The sequence below is a fragment of the Anomaloglossus baeobatrachus genome, chromosome 11 (genome assembly GCF_048569485.1).
Source record: "Anomaloglossus baeobatrachus isolate aAnoBae1 chromosome 11, aAnoBae1.hap1, whole genome shotgun sequence".
In the NCBI taxonomy this organism is placed as follows: Eukaryota; Metazoa; Chordata; class Amphibia; order Anura; family Aromobatidae; genus Anomaloglossus; species Anomaloglossus baeobatrachus.
Window position 1 is genome coordinate 134,107,867 of NC_134363.1, and position 20,456 is coordinate 134,128,322.

Here is a 20,456-nt window from a genome sequence, read left to right on the forward strand (position 1 = left end):
ACACATCGCTGGAATCGGGGTCTCAGGAGAGTTGATGGGTTTTCTGTTTATTCATTTATTTTTTTGAAATTAGTAAAACATAAACTTAAAGAAACTGTAATCTGTTTTATAAGTGATTGTTATGTGACCCTGATGGATCACTCAGGAGGATAGGTTTTTGTTTCTATACTTGACATACAAGGTTCCCTGGATCTAGTATAACTGAAAGTACAAGTTCAACAAATCTGAAGCCCTGACATTGAACAGATGCCGGTGGTTTTAACCTGACTGCAGCATTGACATGTCCCCGCGGCTTTTGCCTGTAGTTTTGGCCTCCGTGTGCTCTCCTTTCTTCTTTTGTTTCATGGCTGGCTGCTGTCATACCGGCCCCGCTCTTGTCAACATCATTAGAATCAGTTGTTTCCGACAGTGGAAAAATATAATTCATGAATAATTCATAGGTGGGAAGGTTTGCCAGGTCCGGGGGGGTGGGGGTGGGGCGGTGATGACTCACAGGGAATGCATATTGATTATAGTCTTCCTGCAAGGGCGCCTTTTTTTTGCATAAATCATTTGCATGAATTTTTGGCTTAAATGTAAAAATAATGTTTTGTACTGAATCACAAATGGGATTTTACACGGGTTCATACAATTTATGTAAATCGGGGCATGTTGCTTAACAGTAATGCAAAATGTGTTATCTGCAAAATATAGCTATAGAAAAGATATGTGCGTGTACATCTCCGGATGTCTGTGTATATATTTGGGCTGACAATGATTATTTTGGTAAGATGTCTAGAAAAAAAATCAAAATTCAAGTCGACAACTCTGGTGTGTATATATATATATATATATATATATATATATATATATATATATATATATACATACATACATACAGTACTGACCAAAAGTTTGGACACACCTTCTCATCTCTAGAACAACTATTAAGAGGAGACTTTATGCAGCAGCCCCTCATGGTAAAATAGCTGCTAGGAAACTACTGCTAAGGACAGGCAACAAGCAGAAGAGACTTGTTTGGGCTACAGAACACAAGGAATGGACATTAGACCAGTGGAAATCTGTGCTTTGGTCTGAAGAGTCCAAATTTGAGATCTTGGGATCCAACCACCGTGTCTTTGTAGAAAAGGTGAACGGATGGACTCTACATGGCTGGCTCCCACCATGAAGCATGGAGGAGGAGGTGTGATGGTGTGGGGGTGCTTTGCTGGTAACACTGTTGGGGATTTATTCAAAATTGAAGGCATACAGAACCAGCATGCCTACCACAGCATCTTGCAGCAGCGTGCTATTCCATCCGGTTTGCGTTTAGTTGGACCATCATTTATTTTTCAACAGGACAATGACCCCAAACACACCTCCAGGCTGTGTAAGGGCTATTTGACTAAGAAGGAGAGTGATGGGGTGCTACGCCAGATGACCTGGCCTCCACAGTCACCAGACCTGAACCCAATCGAGATGGTTTGAAGTGAGCTGGACCAAAGAGTGAAGGCAAAAGGGCCAACAAGTGCTAAGCATCTCTGGGAACTCCTTCAAGACTGTTGGAAGACCATTTCCAGTGACTACACGTTGAAGCTCATCAGAGAATGCCAAGAGTGTGCAAAGCCGTAACAAAGCAAAAGGTGGCTACTTTGAAGAACCTACAATATAAGACATATTTTCAGTTGTTTCACAATTTTTTAAGTATTTCACTCCACATGTTTTAATTCACAGTTTTGATGCCTTCAATGTGAATCTACAATTTTTAGAGTCATGAAAATAAAGAAACCTCTTTGAATGAGAAGGTGTGTCCAAACTTTTGGTCTGTACTATATATATATATATATATATATATATATATATATATATATATATATAGCAAGAATTAAGAGACCACTGCAAAATTGTAGTGTTTTCCTCCTTATGGTATATTTTTGAGTAAAATGTAAATTGTTTTTTATTCTATAAACTACTGACAACGTCTCCGAATTTCCAAGCAATACATTTTGTATTTATTTTCTGAGAATGAGAAATGGTCAAAATAACAAAAAAATGCACAGTTCTTTAACACCTCAAATAATGGAAAGAAAAGAAGTCCATAATCATTTAGAAACAACAATACTAATAATGTTTTACCTCAGGAAGAGTTCAGAAATCAATATTTTGTTGAATAACCATGATTTTTAATCCCACCTTTCCTGCGTCTTGGCTGCTTTCCACCAGTCTTTCACACTGCTTTTGGGTGACCATATGCCATTCCTGGTACAAAAATGTAAGCAGTTCTTCTTTGTTTGATGGCTTGTTACTATCCATGTTCCTCTTGATTATATTCCAGAGGTTTTCAATGAGGTTCAGGTCTGGAGATTGGGCTGGCCATGACAGGATTTTGATGTGATGGCCCTAGCAGTCTGGACCTAAACTGGATAGGCCTATTTAATACAAAGTAGACAGGTGCTATTTATATAATCACAGTAAGAGCAGAGTTGCAAAAAAATATATACAAAACACACCTGATTATACAGAGGCCAATATAAAATTAGATGGTAAAAAATATATATAAAAATGAATAAAGTGTAAAAATGAAAAAGGTAGTTGTGCATGGTTTGTATATATAATTTGTAGTTGTACAATACAGGTGCAAACACCCAACTGCCTAATTGCTCAAACTTCAAAGAATCTGAGCGCCAAGTGGACTACATTAGTATAACCATAGTAATCATGATCAAAATATACAAATAAAGGGTTGATATCCAGAGATGGAGCGACAGTGTACCAGTAGAGGGCATAAACCCCTTTACAGCGCCTAGAATCACTCAGAGTGGCATTATATAAGGCAGAGGACAATAACCCGTGTCAGATAGCAGGAACTACTCAGACTATCAATGGAGGTAGGTAATTCCAAATAACAACACAAGAGAAAGCACACAGTAGCAGTATAGATAACAAGAAAATATTTACCTAAGTACAACAGAGGCATCATGTCAGTGACTGTGACGCCCACCCCGACGTACGCGTTTCAGCGCTACCTTCTTCAGGGGGTGGGGTTATCCAGTATAAGGAAGCCTTAAATAGAAGGAATCTACCAATGGAGGAGCAGATTGCGTGCATGCGCAAATGGGGGGGTACTAGATGAACATAGAGTGTATCATGGTCGATGTTGATGTCACGTGGGAGCAGAAGGGTGTGTACATCACATGTGCTCGCACTGTCCAAATTACAATGGAGGTGTGATGCACAAGGCAGGCTGCAGCATCGGGCGTCATCGTCACACCCACCGCTATGTCCACAGAGGGCTGCATGAGGATGTGCAGGGAGGGTGCGGGATCCACACCATTACCCAGCAGAGTAGTAACTTACCACTCCGGGCGGGCGAAGGGGAGACCGCAGAACACCAGCACAAGCACACACAGTACCAAGGCTTCACTCAACTGGTTTGTCTTATATTTATTTAATGAATCTATAATCATTTTGACCTTTTTGTTCATTTTTTTTTTCTTTGGTCACATGTTTAACAGTGACAAGTTTAAAAGAAGCTTTGTAATTTATCTAGTTACTGATCCATCAGTGAAAAACATTTAGGATATAGTGAGGGTAAAAATGGACTCTCGCACCGTACACTGATGACGTACACTGTCTTTTGCTTACATACTGGACATATGTGTGAACTCGGTAGGAGAACGCAGAGTCCGTGCCCACGATCAGGGTTCTGGGAGTAGCGGATTTTCGCTGTGTTCTCCCAATGAGAACACTTGTCTCCCCAAGTATATGAGTAAATTGACATGCTGCGGCTCGGAGAGCTGCGCGGCAGGACAGTTACGCTGTGGAAAAAAAAGCACGGTGGCATGGGAATTCTATAAATCCCATCCAGTTTGCCGGAACTGTACAATGCTTCATTTTGGATGTAGGGAAAGTACTCAGTCAACATCAAAAATACTGCTGTTCTTGATCGTGGGCACGCACCCGTAAGCTGGGACTACATGTCATCTTTGGCCACAATACAGATCACAATGTCAAACATTGCTAGGTGCCGTCTTTACATCGCAGTGCAATACCAATGAATGGGGTCAGTTTTCAACCACGACAATCTTGCTGAGATTTTTTGCAACTTGTTTGTGGTGATCGCAGTACCTTCGGAGCTGCAATGTGAACCCATTCACATGTATTGCACTGCGATCTTTGGGCGTGTTCAGTGTTGCGGACAAAGTCGCTGTGTAATCCCAGTCTTTTATAATTTTGTGGAGTTGGGAAAATGTAAAAACCCATACAGTCCATTCACCGCACCGTTTTGCTCCCACAGCATCTGATCTTAAACCTCTTTTGGGCTCAGGCCCATATGAAGATATGATGGTTCCTCAGGAGGATGCGGAGGTTGGAGGGGACCCAGTTTACTAACTTCATCTCTCAGAATGTCGGATTTGTGCCACCATAACAAATCCATCGTCCTTTATCCTTTCTTTATGTGATGTTTCCTTCTCAGCAATCTGGATGGCTTCCTTGAAGAATTTGCTGACATTTCTAAGGAAGACCAAATTAAAAAACTTCATGACTTACTCGGGCCTCACATGCTGCGGAGGCTGAAAGCAGATGTCTTTAAGAACATGCCAGCCAAAACAGAATTAATAGTGCGAGTGGAGCTCAGCCAAATGCAGAAGTGAGTGCGATCCTGCAAGTCACCACACTCTCATCATTGTCATCACTCTTCCCTCTTCTTGTCTTTTTCTGTAAAAACTTTATATAGTAAAAGTTTGTTGTTTTTTTTTAAATCTTTTTAATATAAATCATTTGCACCTGTATCACATGTAGATTTGCCTAGAAATACAATTGAAAAAGTTTGCCCCATCTGGAATTATCCTACGTTTTTCTCATTAGCTTTTTTTCTCCACCTGTATTTTTTTTCATATATTTTTATTTATTTCATTTTTTTTCTGACTTTGATCTAGGAAGTATTATAAGTTCATTTTAACCCGAAATTTTGAAGCCTTGAACTCCAAAGGAGGTGGAAACCAAGTCTCTCTACTGAACATCATGATGGATCTGAAGAAATGCTGCAACCACCCTTACCTCTTTCCTGTTGCTGCTGTGGTAAGATTGGACATGTTTCTATTGCATCTCACGCCCTGGAGGTCCTATGTATTTCCCCAGTATTTTTTTTTTCATTCAGTTTGTAAGATAACTTAGTTTATTTTTATACCAAGAGCATATTCCTTAGGCTGGAATCACATTTATGCTTGTAAAATCGGTCCAAGTAGCAGGAAAAAAACTCGGCCGATTTTAGTTCACTAGTCATCAGTGTGCTGTCAGTATGCTGTCAGTGTGCAATCAGTTTTTACCCTCAGCAGCTGCTACTCATGTAATGTTATGTACAGAAGCATTTACATTGTTCTCTGCTACATGCGTGAAATCTATTCTGAAAAACGCATGTCACTAGGATGGTCCGTATGCACCCATAGACTTGCATTGGAGAGACACTTGCGAGAAACTCCAAAACGCAGCATGCTGCGATTTTTTTCTCAGTCCGATTTGGACTGAGAAAAAAATAGCAGATGGGTGCTGCCTCATTGATTAACATTGGTCCGAGTGCAATGCGAGAATTTCTCGCATTGCACTACTGCGAGAGAATCGCAAGTGAGAAGCCGGCCTTAGAGAAGTGGTTCCCAAACTCCAGTCCTCATGACCCCCAACAGGTCATGTTTTCAGGATTTCCTTACTATAGCACAGGTGATGCCTTGATAATGATTCCATCACCTGTTCAATAGTAAGTAAATCCTGAAAACATGACTTGTTGGTGGCCATGAGGACTGGAGTTTGGGAAACACTGTGTTAGACAAATGCATCCATGTGCACATCATTCCATGTGTGTACTCTGGTAAGCAGGGCTAATAAAGGGTTAATGACGCATTCCTCAGAAATTGACGATTGTCCTGATTCATATTGCACGCTCTTATTAGTACAGGTCACAGTATGGGGCGGTGATGGCTTCTAATTAATTATTGCTGCACTGCACCAAAGCCTCAGGTATTGAAGGGTCATTTGTCATATTCCATTACCAGTGCGCTCAGCCCCCCCGTCGGATGCAGGCGCTGCGTGCTATAGCTGCAATGGCTGGATGATCTGTAAACACAGTATGATCGATTACCCCGATACTGGAGGCTGGTACTGCAGATGCATTGCACGGTATCTCCGTACAGAGGAGTATGATATAGGAAGCAACAATGAGGAGCAAATAACAAAGACCATGGACATAAAATATCCCTGCGGAACCTACATTGAACCCCTCAAGTTGCTAATATCCATATATTCTTAGAAATTGCACCGTAGACCGCTGTCTTTGCATAGTCACATTATAGCACATCATATAATCTGTACATGAACACATGGGATCAAACAAGGTGTCATGACTTAGTATTGAGCAAACGGGTTAGAAGTCATAGGGTGCAGTTTGGGAGTTTTGGACAGAATGGGGGTCATTTGGCCAACCTTATGTGGAGTAACAAAAAGGAGACAGTTGTGGAACAATGAATATAGGAATATAGACATACATTGCTGTTATAAAAAACATGTAAAAATTGAGATACTTAGCACACAAAAATGGCCAGTTTAATGTGAGCCCAACAGCCAACGGCAAGGCAACCTCATTTTTGTTGGGTCATTATCAAACTAATACATCTCTTTGGGTTAGAAAACCTACAATTTATGGGTGGACAGGAACCTGCAAATCGAGAATTAAGTGTAGTAATGTTATGTGGAGTAATATTCAGTTAGGGGGCACATCCATGGCTATGCCTATTGGTATGGCTGCATTAGATCATAGATTAAACTTGTATGCTTCATTTGTCTATGGCTCCGATTCATCAAAACAATAGCGCCAGAATTTGAAAATTAGCAAAAATTGTGCAAAAATTTGGTGTCATTTGCTGTCGTCACAACAGTTTTTCCCAGCTTCATCAAAATGAGTGGGACAGGTGCACAGCGGAGGCTGATGTCATAGCTCGACGAACTGTGCCATTCCTTAGGCGGGCTTTGCACGTTGCAACATCGGTAACAATGTGTTACCGATGCTGCAGCGATAGTCCCGCCCCCGTCGCACGTTCGATATATAGTGAAAGCTGCCGTAGCGATTATTATCGCTACGGCAGCTTTACACGCACATACCTGCTGTGCGACGTCCCTCTGGCCGGCGACCCGCCTCCTTCCTTAGGGGGCGGGTCGTGCGGCGTCACAGTGACGTCACACGGCAGGCGGCCAATTGAAGCGGAGGGGCGTAGATGAGCAGGATGTAAACATCCCGCCCACCTCCGTCCTTCTCATTGCAGCCGGGAGGCAGGTAAGGTGAAGTTCCTCGCTCCTGCGGCTTCACACACAGCGATGTGTGCGGCCGCAGGAACGAGGAACTACATCGCACCTGTCGCTCCCCCGGCATTATGGAAATGTCGGAGGCTGCAGCGATGATACGATGACGACGATTTTGCGCTCGTTCATCGTATCATCTAGGATTTACACACTACGACATCGCAAGTGACGCCGGATGTGCGTCACTTTCGATTTGACCCCACCGACATCGCACCTGCGATGTCGTAGTGTGCAAAGCCCGCCTTACTCCCAAAATCTTACTCCAGTCCCTGACACTTCTTAGACACTCCTGATCCATTATGGCTGTGTGCACACAATGCGTTTTTGATACTTTTTTGTGGGTACAGTTTTGTCACAAATCTGCATGCTAGCAAAGTCAATGAGAATTCTGAAGAGCTGTGCACTTATTGCTTTTTTTTCCTTGCAGATTTGGTGCAGAAAATAATCTGCAGCATGTCAATTCTTGATGCATTTTTCCCTGCCTTGCCATTTTTCAGCCTTGCCACCCATTGATTTCATTATGAAAAATGCATGGCACAAAAATGGGTGAAAAAACACTGCAAAACAGGACCAATAATTGACACGCTGCATATTTTTTCTGCATCAAAATCTGTACCAAATCTACAAGGACAAAAACACAAGCGGGATTTACACGCAACGACATCGCTAACGAGATGTCGTTGGGGGGTCACGGAATTCGTGACGCACATTCGGCCTCGTTAGCGACGTCGTTGCGTGTGAAACGCACGAACGACCGTTAACGATCAAAATTACTCACCTAATCGTTGATCATTGACCGGTCATTCTAATCCCGATTATCGTTGCTGTTGCAGGATGCAGGTTGTTTATCGTTCAGGCGGCAGCACACATCGCTATGTGTGACACCGCAGGAACGAGGAACATCACCGTACCTGCGGCCGCTGGCAATGAGGAAGGAAAGAGGTGGGTGGGATGTTACGGCCGCTCATCTCCGCTCCTACTCTTCTATTGGGCGGCCGCTTAGTGACGCCGCTGTGACACCGCACGAACCGCCCCCTTAGAAAGGAGGCGGTTCGCCGGCCACAGCGACATCGCTAGGCAGGTAAGTATGTGTGACGCGTGTTAACGATGTTGTGCGCCACGGGCAGCGATTTGCCCGTGACGCACAATCGACGGGGGCGGGTATGCTCGCTAGCGATGTCGCTGTGTGTAAAGCTCGCAGCGTTGGCACTGCACTTCATAAATCTCATAGACTTTGCTGGCTTCATTCAGATTTTGGTGCAGATTTTGGGGAAAAAAAAAAAGCATCGAAAAACGCAGCGTGTGCACAAGGACTTAATGAATGAGAAACCTCTGACTCCAGCGCGTCCAATCCTCAAGACCAATGGAACAGGTCATATTATACCTGGGGTTAAATTAAATGGGCCTTGGCTAGATTATACTCCAGGGGATAAATTGACCTAAGCCAAAATATACCCCTCAGGCCATATTATACCCCATCAGTAGCATTGAGCGATATACACAAGAATTACTGACAAAACATTTTGACAGGCTTTGACATATTGTTGAATGTCGTTCTTCATTCCCTTTCAGTAATAACGGTCAGAGATTTTGGCTAGTGTTTTATCTCTACCAAAATGGCCACCAGATATTAGGTTGTCATGACAGGCCTTCAGGATATTTGATAGCTTTTAGTGACAAACTCCTTTTCCCATGGTAAATCATACCTCTGTCGCTCAATATGGCTTAGCTGGTTGTCTGAACTGGGCCACGTTTCTCTGGAGGTGGTAGATCCACTGGGGGTACTATTGTTGTGTTGTCGTTTAGGATCTCAAAAGTTGGTTATACAGTTGGTCTTCCATACTTGTCAAAATTGTAAAACGTTTCGTGTCATAGACAGTGGAGAGAAACATCCATAACAAGTTACAATCCATAACATTAACTATGCACTGATGGGACAGCGCCATCTACTGTTAGTTCAGTGGAAGCGCTGTACTATTTTACACCCCTGGGTATTGAGTTTATCCCTCGGGGTGTGCTGTGGCCTGGGCCAGACTATTCCGGGGTTCCATATTAGACGAGTATATTTTGGCCTGGAGTGGTATAGTTTGGCCTACGCTAGTTTACACCCCTGTGTGTAGAGATTATGCCCCGGGGTATACTGTGGTTTGGGCCAGACTATACCGGGGTTCAATGTTAGATGGGTATATTCTGGCCTGTAAAGGAGGGGTATAGACTATACTGGGGTTCCACAATAGATGGGTATATTCTGGCCTGGAGGGGTATAGTTTGGCCTACGCTAGTTTACACCCGTGTGTAGAGATTATCCCGCGAGGTATACTGTGGTCTGGGCCAGACTATACCGGGGTTCCACGTTAGATGGGTATATTCTGGCCTGTAAAGGAGGGGTATAGGCTATACCGGGGTTCCATGATAGATGGGTACATTCTGGCCTGGACGGGTATAGTTTGGCCTATGCTAGTTTACACCCCTGTGTGTAGAGATTATCCCCCGGGGTATACTGTGGTTTGGGCCAGACTATACCAGGGTTCCATGTTAGATGGGTATATTCTGGCCTGTAAAGGAGGGGTATAGACTATACCGGGGTTCCATGATAGATGGGTATATTCTGGCCTGGAGGGGTATAGTTTGGCCTACGCTAGTTTACACCCCTGTGTGTAGAGATTATCACCCGGGGTATACTGTGGTTTGGGCCAGACTATACCAGGGTTCCATGTTAGATCGGTATATTGTAGCCTGTAAAGGAGGGGTATAGACTATACCGGGGTTCTATGATAGATGGGTATATTCTGGTTTGGAGGGGTATAGTTTGGCCTACGCTAGTTTACACCCCTGTGTGTAGAGATTATCCCGTGAGGTATACTGTGGTCTGGGCCAGACTATACCGGGGTTCCACATTAGATGGGTATATTCTGGCCTGGAGGGCTATAGTTTGGCCTAGGCTATTTTACACCCATAGGTATAGAGTTTATCCCCCTGGATATACTGTGGCCAGGGCCATACTATACCCAGGGTCCACATTAGATGGGTATATTCTGGCCTGGAGGGGTATCATTTGGCCTAATCGATTTTACAGCCCTGGGTAGAGTTTATCCCCCGGGGTATACTGTGGCCTGGGCCAGACTATACCGGGGTTCCACATTACATGGGTATATTCTGGCCTGGAGGGGTATAGTTTGGAATAGGCTATTTTACACCCTGGGATATAGTTTGGCCCAGAACTGTTAATCCCCGGGCTATACTATGCCCTGGGCCAAGCTATACCTAGGATTAATCTCGGAAGGGGATAATTCAGCCTCCTGCCCCGGCGTAAACATTGCAGGTCTTGATGAATCAAGGCTATAGTCTTGTAAGTTGTCCATTCCACCTTCCAACATCTTCTAAGCTATTGAATCTACCTAGATGATTAGGAGCCCTCCACTGTCCTTCAATATACTGTTTGTATTTTTATTCAGGAGGCCCCAGTCTTGCCGAATGGATCTTATGATGGCAGCTCTTTAGTCAAATCCTCCGGAAAATTGATGCTGCTACAGAAGATGTTGAAAAAGCTAAAAGACGAAGGTCACAGAGTTCTGATTTTTTCTCAGGTATTTTATTTTAGTCAGTCATGGTGGGATAATCTGATGATGAGCGATCCTGGTCACTCACTGATCTACATTGTGAACTTAGATCACTTTCCCAATATCCAATAGTGTTTTCTTGCTTGTTAAAGAGAATCCTTTAATAGTTTTTTGCTGTGTAATCTGAGAGCGGCATGATGATGGGGCAGAGACCCTGATTCCAGCAATGTATCACTTACTGGGCTGCTTGCTGTAGTTTTGTTAAAATCACTCTTTTATCTGCTGCAGATCTACTAGTTCTCTAAATGCTGAGCTCTGTATAATGCAGCTTTCCATGTACACTGTGCATACGCAGAAAGTTGCTAATCAGTAGTGGAGGCGGGTTTGGGATGCCTGGCTGAACGTTTACTAGTCCTCTAGTGAAAACCTCATGCTGATAAAACTATGATTTAATATAAACTGCAAGCAGCTAAGTGACACATCACTGGAATCAGGATCTCTGCTCTCATATTAGGTAGCAAAAAACTGTTGACCGATTTCTCACCCAGACCACTGATTGAGAGCTTTCTGTGTACAGTGTACATAGACGGAAAGCTGCCAAACAATGAGGGGGTGGAGTTACATAGACCAGGGTACTGAATGACATAAAGAAACTTGTCTTCTAGTGATAATCTCCTGCTGATAAAACACTGATTTTATTGAAACTAAAAAAGAAGCCCAGTAAGTGACATATCACTGTAATAAGGGTTACTGCCCCCGCATATTGCTCCACAATGCACCAAATAGTAAAAAGCTGACATATATTTTTTAAAATGGGCAGGCTCTTTTTGTTTTGATGTCAAAGCAGTGACGTGTGTCCTAAAATAATCAGATTTGTCTCTCTTCTATTCCTCCTCCCTTTACCTTATACTATTACACTGAAGCGATAAGGGACAGATTCTGCAGTTGCATCCCCCTCCTCCCTCCTGTCTTCTATTACATTAATTGGATTTTTGTGGGATGCCTCAGTATTAATGGCCTTTTGGCAACACTGGGGTGTTACAGGAGGCTCCGGTGTATGCTGTCCTTTTCATGGTGACAGCTCGGCTCTCTTTAGGGAGTTCGTAATGGCTCTATATTAGGGCCCAGTGCACCCTCTACATGTGTCTCTGGGCCCGATAATCCCCTACAGTTTTTGGATATATCAGGACAGCGCTCAGTTCCCTGGATTTATGTCAGTGACTTTAGTGAAGACCCTGGTCATAACGGGTCACAAGTGAGATGTCACAGTGTGACTGCAGTTTTCCTGCCTGGAGGACTAACAGCGAGTGGTGCGATACAGAAGAAACACCAGGGTAGTGTCATGCTGGGGGAGGGGAAGACCCTCAGCGAGCGACCCAACACACACGGTACACCAGGAAAACAATACAACAGTGGGCCGTCACCTGAGCGTGAATCCTGCACTCCCTAACGTCCCTAGAAGGGTCCTTCCCTCATGCGCCAATCACATGCCTAGGCCCTCGCTCACCCGCAACTCACCCTGGTTAGTGAGGGCCAGCAAGATGCTAGCCTCGGCACCACAATAAGACAACACTAGGAAGGTATGACAAACAGGTGGGGAAGAAAACACAACAAGGAGCACTCCAACAAGAACTTTGCAGCTGCAAGAGTAACAACACCACAGCGTAAAGAGACAAGTTCCTTCCACATGGACAGCATAGGTATGAGCTATAGCCGGCATAGGGTAGAGTGAGATGCGAATATAAGAGAGTGGCTGCAGATGAGGTTACAACTACCTGTTAGATCATTGCAGGATAGAAATGAGCCTTAACCCCTTCAGTGCTGGATGGAATTAGATATGCTCCAACTCAGAGTAAATAGCGATTGGGCACTAAAGCGGATCTGCGATCCACAATGATCTGTGTCCGATTGATCCCAGATCCCCCTCGAGATTACATCAGACCGTGACGCACTCAGTACATGAAACCAAAATCTTTCCACTTTTCTGAGTGAATCTCTGAACGATTTTTTATATGGTCGTGTGAATAAAAACACGGCCATCCTGAAGGTGGAAATTATACAAGTCTGTGTACACATACTGTAACTTATTTTACTTTTACAGATGACTAAAATGCTGGATTTACTTGAAGACTTTCTTGAATATGAAGGCTATAAGTATGAGCGAATAGACGGAGGAATTACAGGAGGACTGCGGCAGGAGGCAATTGACAGGTTTAATGGTACTACTTATTACTTGGATCAACACAATGCATTATATACATGGAAAGAAATATTTCATAGATTGAGTGGCGAGAACTTAACTTGGAGGGTAGCTGATCCCTAGACCGACACTCAGACTATAGGACTGTTACCAAACTGCTAACCATGAGTAGGGAAAGAGAAACTCCTTTCCGCACATTCCTGCTTTGTCCCGGCAGAGGTATATATTGCCCGCTCCGTCAATAATTACTGCCGTATATGAACCAGAAAGTCAAACAGAATAGATGGGATCATTTTCACCACTTGTTGGACTTGCTCTTTATATTGGAAGAGCCGCTCTTACATTTCCATTGGCATCGACTGAGGATTTGCAACATGAAAAATGTTGTTTTCTAAACGCGCAGACAAATGTAGCAGCCGGAGGAGTTCACACTGGGTCACTGGTAAATAGAAATGGCAGCTACTCATATAAAAATCAATATAAATAAGTGCTGCCCAATGTTAATGTTGTTTGAGGCTTTTACGTAATCTGCTTAGTCCTATGCCTTTTAGGGGTGCTTCACACACAGCGAGCTCACTGCCGAGATCGCTGCTGAGTCACGCTTTTTGTGACGCAGCAGTGACCTCATTAGCGATCTCGCTGTGTGTGACACTGAGCAGCGATCTGGCCCCTGCTGCGAGATCGCTGCTCGTTACACACAGCCCTGGTTCGTTTTCTTCAAAGCCGCTCTGCTGCTGTGACACACAGATCGCTGTGTGTGACAGCAAGAGAGCGACAAATGAAGCGAGCAGGGAGCAGGAGCCGGCGTCTGACAGCTGAGGTAAGCTGTATCCAAGATAAACATCGGGTAACCAAGGTGGTTACCCGATATTTACCTTAGTTACCAGCCTCTGCAGCTCTCACGCTGCCTGTGCTGCCGGCTCCGGCTCTCTGCACATGTAGCTGCTGTACACATCGGGTTAGTTAACCCGATGTGTACAGCAGCTAGGAGAGCAAGGAGCCAGCGCTAAGCAGTGTGCGCGGCTCCCTGCTCTCTGCACATGTAGCTGCATTACACATCGGGTTAATTAACCCGATGTGTACTGTAGCTAGGAGAGCAAGGAGCCAGCGCTCAGTGTGCGCGGCTCCCTGCTCCCTGCTCACACTGGTAACTAATGTAAACATCGGGTAACCATACCCGATGTTTACCTTAGTTACCAGTCTCCGCAGCTTCCAGACGGCGGCTCCGTGCAAGCGCAGCGTCGCTTGCACGTCGCTGCTGGCTGGGGGCTGTTCACTGGTCGCTGGTGAGATCTGCCTGTTTGACAGCTCACCAGCGACCATGTAGCGATGCAGCAGCGATCCTGACCAGGTCAGATCGCTGGTCGGATCGCTGCTGCATCGCTAAGTGTGAAGGTACCCTTACTGTATCCGGCAGTGCCCAGCAACGTCTCCACTGCTACTTGGGATAAAATGCTAAAACATTTGGTCTCGGCAATAGACAAAATGCCAGACCCTTGTGCAAAAGTTACAACTGAGACAAATGTCTAACTTAAATGGAACTTGTCACCTGTAAAAATGCTATTAAGCTGCAGATATAGGGTTATTGTCACAATGTGACTGTGGGATAGCAGGGGACAATGCGCTCCTATAGTGTCGATCACGCTAGGGGACCCTAGACTATTCCTGGCCTCTAGATTACCCCTGATGGTGGAGACGCCAGAGTCCCATGCCTTTTTATACTCCTGAGTAAAGCTGATTTGTTCCCCCCCTTGCCGCAGGGAAGGAAGGGACAGGAGTATGATGGAAACACAGATGAGGCAGACAGGGATAACAGAAACTCAGTCACTCTGCACACATAGGAATAAACAGTAAGAAACAAAAGGGAAAAGCAAGAGAAGTCATGCAGCAACGAAAGGACAACAAGTGTTAACACCACAACCACACACAACAATAATATCACAACCACTAGTAAGCCTGGATAAATCCACCTATCCAGGCCAGGTATAGTCACGCTATAGCTGGCACCATAAGAACAGTGCAGCCAGCATATATACGAGGCTCTCCTGTAGCATGTGATCAAGGAGACTAAGAAGCAGACTAGCAGAGGTTGACTCTAGCCTGCCCATGAACCACAGGTTTGTGAGTCAACTCTCGAGTCACCCTGTACTGATCACAGACATAAAGGATATTAGCAGACAGATTGCAAGAATTACATTTCCCCAGATCCTAACATTGCCATGACAGTCGGCGATGCATGCAAAAACCTCCTTGTGATAGTTAATCTGGAGGTTAATAGCATTTGAAACCTGCCCGGCGCCTGCACATTGAACTTCGCTACTAGGAGGAAATTAACTTTAATCCTCCCGGCAGCATTAGTTTTTCAGTCATGGGGCAGCGCCAGTGTGGGTTCAGTCCCCCACAGTGACTGACAGCCACTCAGTATTAGAACCAGCTGTTAGTCAGTGCAGGGGGTGCAATTACTGCTGCTGTTCTACATACACAAAGTGATGACTGAACCTGCACCGGCGGCGCCCCATGACTGACTCCGGAATGTTACCAGGAGAATTAAAGTTCATTTCCTCCCAGCACCAGAAAAAATAGGTTAATAGCATTTTTACATTTGACAGGTTTCCCTTAAAGGAGTTATCAAGGATTGTTTTTTTTTTTTTTTACTATGGGCCTAAGAACTAACAGGCAGGTAGTTGCTAATTACCTGCCTGTTCTGTGCCGGACACAAACCACTCCTGCCAGTTATTCTGCGGTTTCTGCTGACATCACTTGGACAGAGCAGCATCTTCTCTTTCGCTCTGTTGCCGGGGTGTGACTACCAATGTCTGGCTGATTGATAGCCAGCTCCCAGCGGGAAACTGGCTATAAATCGGCAATGATGTCGGCAGTCAAAACCCTATCGACAGAGCAACCCAGAAAAGAAAGCGCTGCTCAGTTGATATGAAGCAGCAGAATTACCGGTAGCGGCGGTCCGTGCCATCTACGAGCCGGTGCCGGTAGAAGAGGCAGGGAGTTAGCAACTTCCTACCTGTCAATTCTTAGGCCCATAGTAAAAAATATAATAGTCCTGGTACGTCTTGGACTGATAAAAAAGCCATTCTTTTGTATTTATTGTTCTCTAAGCTTTATTTCTCTATCTTTTCTGTTTCTTAGCTCCTGGTGCTCAGCAGTTTTGTTTTCTATTGTCTACCCGAGCTGGAGGACTGGGGATAAATTTAGCTACGGCCGACACCGTCATCATATATGACTCAGACTGGAACCCACACAATGATATTCAGGTTAATGAATCATTATTCATTGTATGCAGGGGTGATGACCGCGGGGGATGGTCTATTCATGAAAATGTCAATGCATGTACACAAAAATGTAGTGTTGAAGCTGACTGCCATATTTATGAAGCCCCATTGATCCATCCGTGTGTCTGGAAAAGTGGACGGGCTTTCATACTAGCCCTGAGAGCAACTTGTTACCCGGAAGTACAGTTAAAACTAAAAATAATGGAAGCTCTAACGTCTCCCAAAGTCCCCTGAGCAGGTGGGATACTACAGAAGGACACGCGGCACAGCTTTAGAGAACACACTAGGTGGTGTTAGCGTCACACACGCCTGCAAACAGGAACTCTCCTGTTAACAGCACAGAAAGGCCCCCGGAGGTGACTGTCCGTGCATGGACAGGGCACTCCTGGACAGTAGATGCAGCTCAGTTAACTTTACTGAGCGGCTATGAACAGACTAGAATGGTGGAGGAGGAGCGGAGTGACACTGACCCTATGAGGTGCGGATACCTGCGTCTGGCGTGCCCCTAGACACCAACATCTTACTGAGGGTGCCCACACAACCAGTTAACAGTCCGACCTCTGACACCAAACCCTGCCTACTGCTCCAAACCAAAGTGGCGTTATTGCTGCAATATGGCTGCACAGCTCTGAACCACTCCACAGAGCCAAAGTGACGCACGCGCAGCCATGTGCGTCGTCCAGGATCTTTTAAAGACTAAGCCCTGCCCCAAGCCAAGCACCAAATGGCACTGGCAGCAGCCAAGGCGGGATCCGCCACATCACCAATGACATCATCGACAACCAATCAACGGCCGCCTCATCACCAATGACGTCAACGATGGACAATCATTGGCCACCACGCCATCGGTGATGTCAGCAATGGCCAGTCAGTGACGACCTCGTCACTGATGATGTCACGCGCATGCACAGTAGCGTGAATCCCACACTTAGAGCCAGGAGAGGCAGCGGGAACTTGCGCATGCGTGGTAGGGCAAAACAGGGACTTAAGGCCGCTTTACACGCTACGACATCACTAATGCGATGTCGTTGGGGTCACGGAATTTGTGACGCACATCCGGCCGCATTAGCCATGTTGTTGCGTGTGACACCTATGAGCGATTTTGAATCGTCGCAAAAACGTTCAAAATCGCTCATCGGTGACATGTGAGTCCCTTCTCAATTATCGCTGCTGCAGCATGTACGAAGTAGTCCGTCGTTCCTGCGGCAGCACACATCGCTCCGTGTGACGCCGCAGGTACGAGGAATCTCACCTTACCTGCCGCCGCCCGCAATGCGGAAGGAAGAAGGTGGGCGGGATGTTACGTCCCGCTCATCTCCGGCCCTCCGCTTTGATTGGGCGGCCGCTTAGTGACGTCGCTGTGACGCCGCACGGACCGCCCCCTTAGAAAGGAGGCGGTTCACCAGTCACAGCAACGTCGCAGAGCAGGTAAGTATGTGTGACAGTATCCCTACAAGCACTTCAAAAGACCATATTATAATACAAAATATTCCATCTTTATTAACATGATTAAAAAACATGTACACAAAAGACACAAAGACATGATAAAAAACTTTTTTGAACAAAGGTGTAGAAAGAGGAGTCTATCGAAAAGGCATGATTTTAACAATTTCATTCATAGTACCATTTAATATGTTGAAACCATCATTTATCCTCCCCTGTATACTGGGGTGAGTTTGTGCAAAAGGGTCTACGTACAATTCTCCTTGCATAAAATCTATAGGTAATAGTAATGAAATTTTATACTGAAATTAGCAAGTGAAGTAAACCTCATATGATGCATAAAAAATCTGCATGTAAATACAATTCAAAAATACTCTGGTTTATAAGCAAAATGCATTTGTCCCATTACATATAGGTCTATCATTCATGTTTTGCAAAAGAGCACTGTAAAGTGGACACAGTAATAAAGTATGTTGCAAAGATTTCAGATCTCACAGGAGGGGAGATCTGATAGCATTTCACAAACCAGCATTTCAAGGTCCATATGGACAAAACATGCAGAGAGATGGTATAGTTACCTAATGGATAGAGCCTCCCTCACACCACTCCAACGATCGTTTCACGTATCTTCGTCACTCCCTGACGTGGTCTTTTGAAGTGCTTGTAGGGATACATTTAGCGACGCTTTAAAGACCACCGTAAAGAAGTTTTTTTTGAGTATTGATAACTTCCTTGTGAGTAAAAGTATGTGTGACAGGTCCGGGTGATGCTGTGCGCCACAGGCAGCAATTTGCCCATGTCGCACAACCGATGGGGGCGGGTACCCACGCTAGCGATATCGGTACCGATATCGCAGCGTGTAAAGTGGCCTTTAGCCTCTGAACGCACAAAGATCCTGGACACCTGACGCCTAGCGGCCAGGCTCCTGGAACGGTGGACAGGTGAAGCAGGAGAGCCAGCAGGCACCGTAGCAGGGGATGAAGATGGAGCAGGAGTGGTTCGAGGCTCGGGAGAACCCCAAACCGTAACACAACTCGTGTTCAAATTCACTGAAAAGTGCCATTCTCGGGTTGTGACTCATCTGGTGAGCCCCCACTCAGCGGGGTTTTACAGTGCCCAGGTATTAATGAATGTACCCCCTTATGCCTACTGAATTCACAACACTACACTGATGGCAAAGCCCAATGGTGACACATAAGTGTCAATAGCTCTGGATAATGGAACCGTAGTATCTCCAAGTGCGGCCTTGAAGGTCCGCCATACTTAGGATATCTAGGAAACATGTTCCCACAACTAAGTAAGAATCTTTCTCCTTAGGCATTCAGCCGCGCTCACAGAATTGGGCAGAATAGAAAAGTCATGATCTATCGGTTCGTCACCAGAGCATCTGTAGAAGAAAGGATTACTCAGGTGGCAAAAAGAAAAATGATGCTGACCCATCTGGTAGTACGGCCGGGTCTGGGCTCAAAATCCGGCTCCATGACAAAGCAGGAGCTGGACGATATCTTGAAGTTTGGAACAGAAGAGCTCTTCAAGGATGATGTTGAAGGTAAAGAAGTCACAATACTTTCCTTTTTACAATATCTTTTATTTTATTATATATTTTATTATTTTTGTTTGTTTTGTAACATCATGGGGTTGTTTTTTTTTTTTTTTTTTTTTTTTTTTATAAAAGATGTCTAGGATTAGTAAAAACATGGCTTCTTTCTTTCAGAAACAGCGCCACTCCTGACCAAGGGTTGTATCTGTTGGTACAATACTGAAAAAAATGTTTTATTCCATATGTACATGAGGCTGAAGTGCTCTGATCGTGATTGCAGCACTCCCTGAGCCTCTGCCTTTTGAGCTCCATTCCCTACCTTGCCCCACCCTCTTCTGCTTGATTGACAGATCACTGGCTATGTAGTCACTCTGGGGAGCTCTCAGTCAAGGAGAAGTCAGAAGAATGTGGTACCAGGCAAAGAATAGGGGCAGAGTCTTGGGAAGTGCTCCGATCACTCCCAGAGCACTTCAGCCTCATTTGCATATGGAATAAAAAAAAAATAATTCAGTAATGTAGCAACAGATTGCTTAAAGGGGTCTCATCCTCTTTCTTCAGGAGCGCTTCACTTCTCTGATTTACAATTTCCTGTTTACTAAAGGGAGTAAACTCTTCAAGATTGACAGTTCAGACCGGCGGAATGATTGCTCTGCTGAATTGATCTGTGCACTCTTCCATGCGGCTGGTAGAGGTAGTTTTGCCTCTGCAGCAACGGAGAAGTGCAGGGTCACTGAGACTAGCCAGATCCTGTAATGCAGGCTAGCTTCAGTAAAGCCCTTGCAAGCATACCCCCCTGCGCCCCTCTGAGGTGGCCAGTAACCTGGGCAAAGAGTATTAAACTATAGAATTAAAAATCCCTACATTCTTGAGAACAGAGATGTTTAATAAGAAGTGCATTGCAAAGCTTTTTATTTTTTTACAAGCATTTTAACCATTAATGAACATGAGATGACCCGCTAAGAAAGGTGCAGATTGCCTTATGTATAGAAGACCTAGTAAGCAGTTTGGTGGGGTGGGGGCGCTGGTTGATTTTCTTTAAAATTGAAATGGAATTTTGTAGCAATAATAATTAGGAATATATATATAGGTGGATCCTG

At 44.8% G+C, this 20,456-nt stretch overlaps 1 protein-coding gene across 5 annotated transcripts in view; it reads left to right on the forward strand.

Moving 5' to 3' along the window:
• The window catches only part of CHD5 (chromodomain helicase DNA binding protein 5), a 256,909-nt gene that overhangs the window by 142,838 nt on the left and 93,615 nt on the right, over nt 1-20,456 (forward strand). For all 5 annotated transcript variants that reach the window (XM_075327784.1, XM_075327788.1, XM_075327789.1 and 2 more), the window contains exons 18-23: nt 4,457-4,630; nt 4,920-5,061; nt 10,785-10,916; nt 12,991-13,108; nt 16,234-16,358; nt 19,137-19,368. In XM_075327784.1, the coding sequence (XP_075183899.1) occupies nt 4,457-4,630; nt 4,920-5,061; nt 10,785-10,916; nt 12,991-13,108; nt 16,234-16,358; nt 19,137-19,368 (923 nt within the window). The remainder of the gene's footprint in view (nt 1-4,456; nt 4,631-4,919; nt 5,062-10,784; nt 10,917-12,990; nt 13,109-16,233; nt 16,359-19,136; nt 19,369-20,456) is intronic.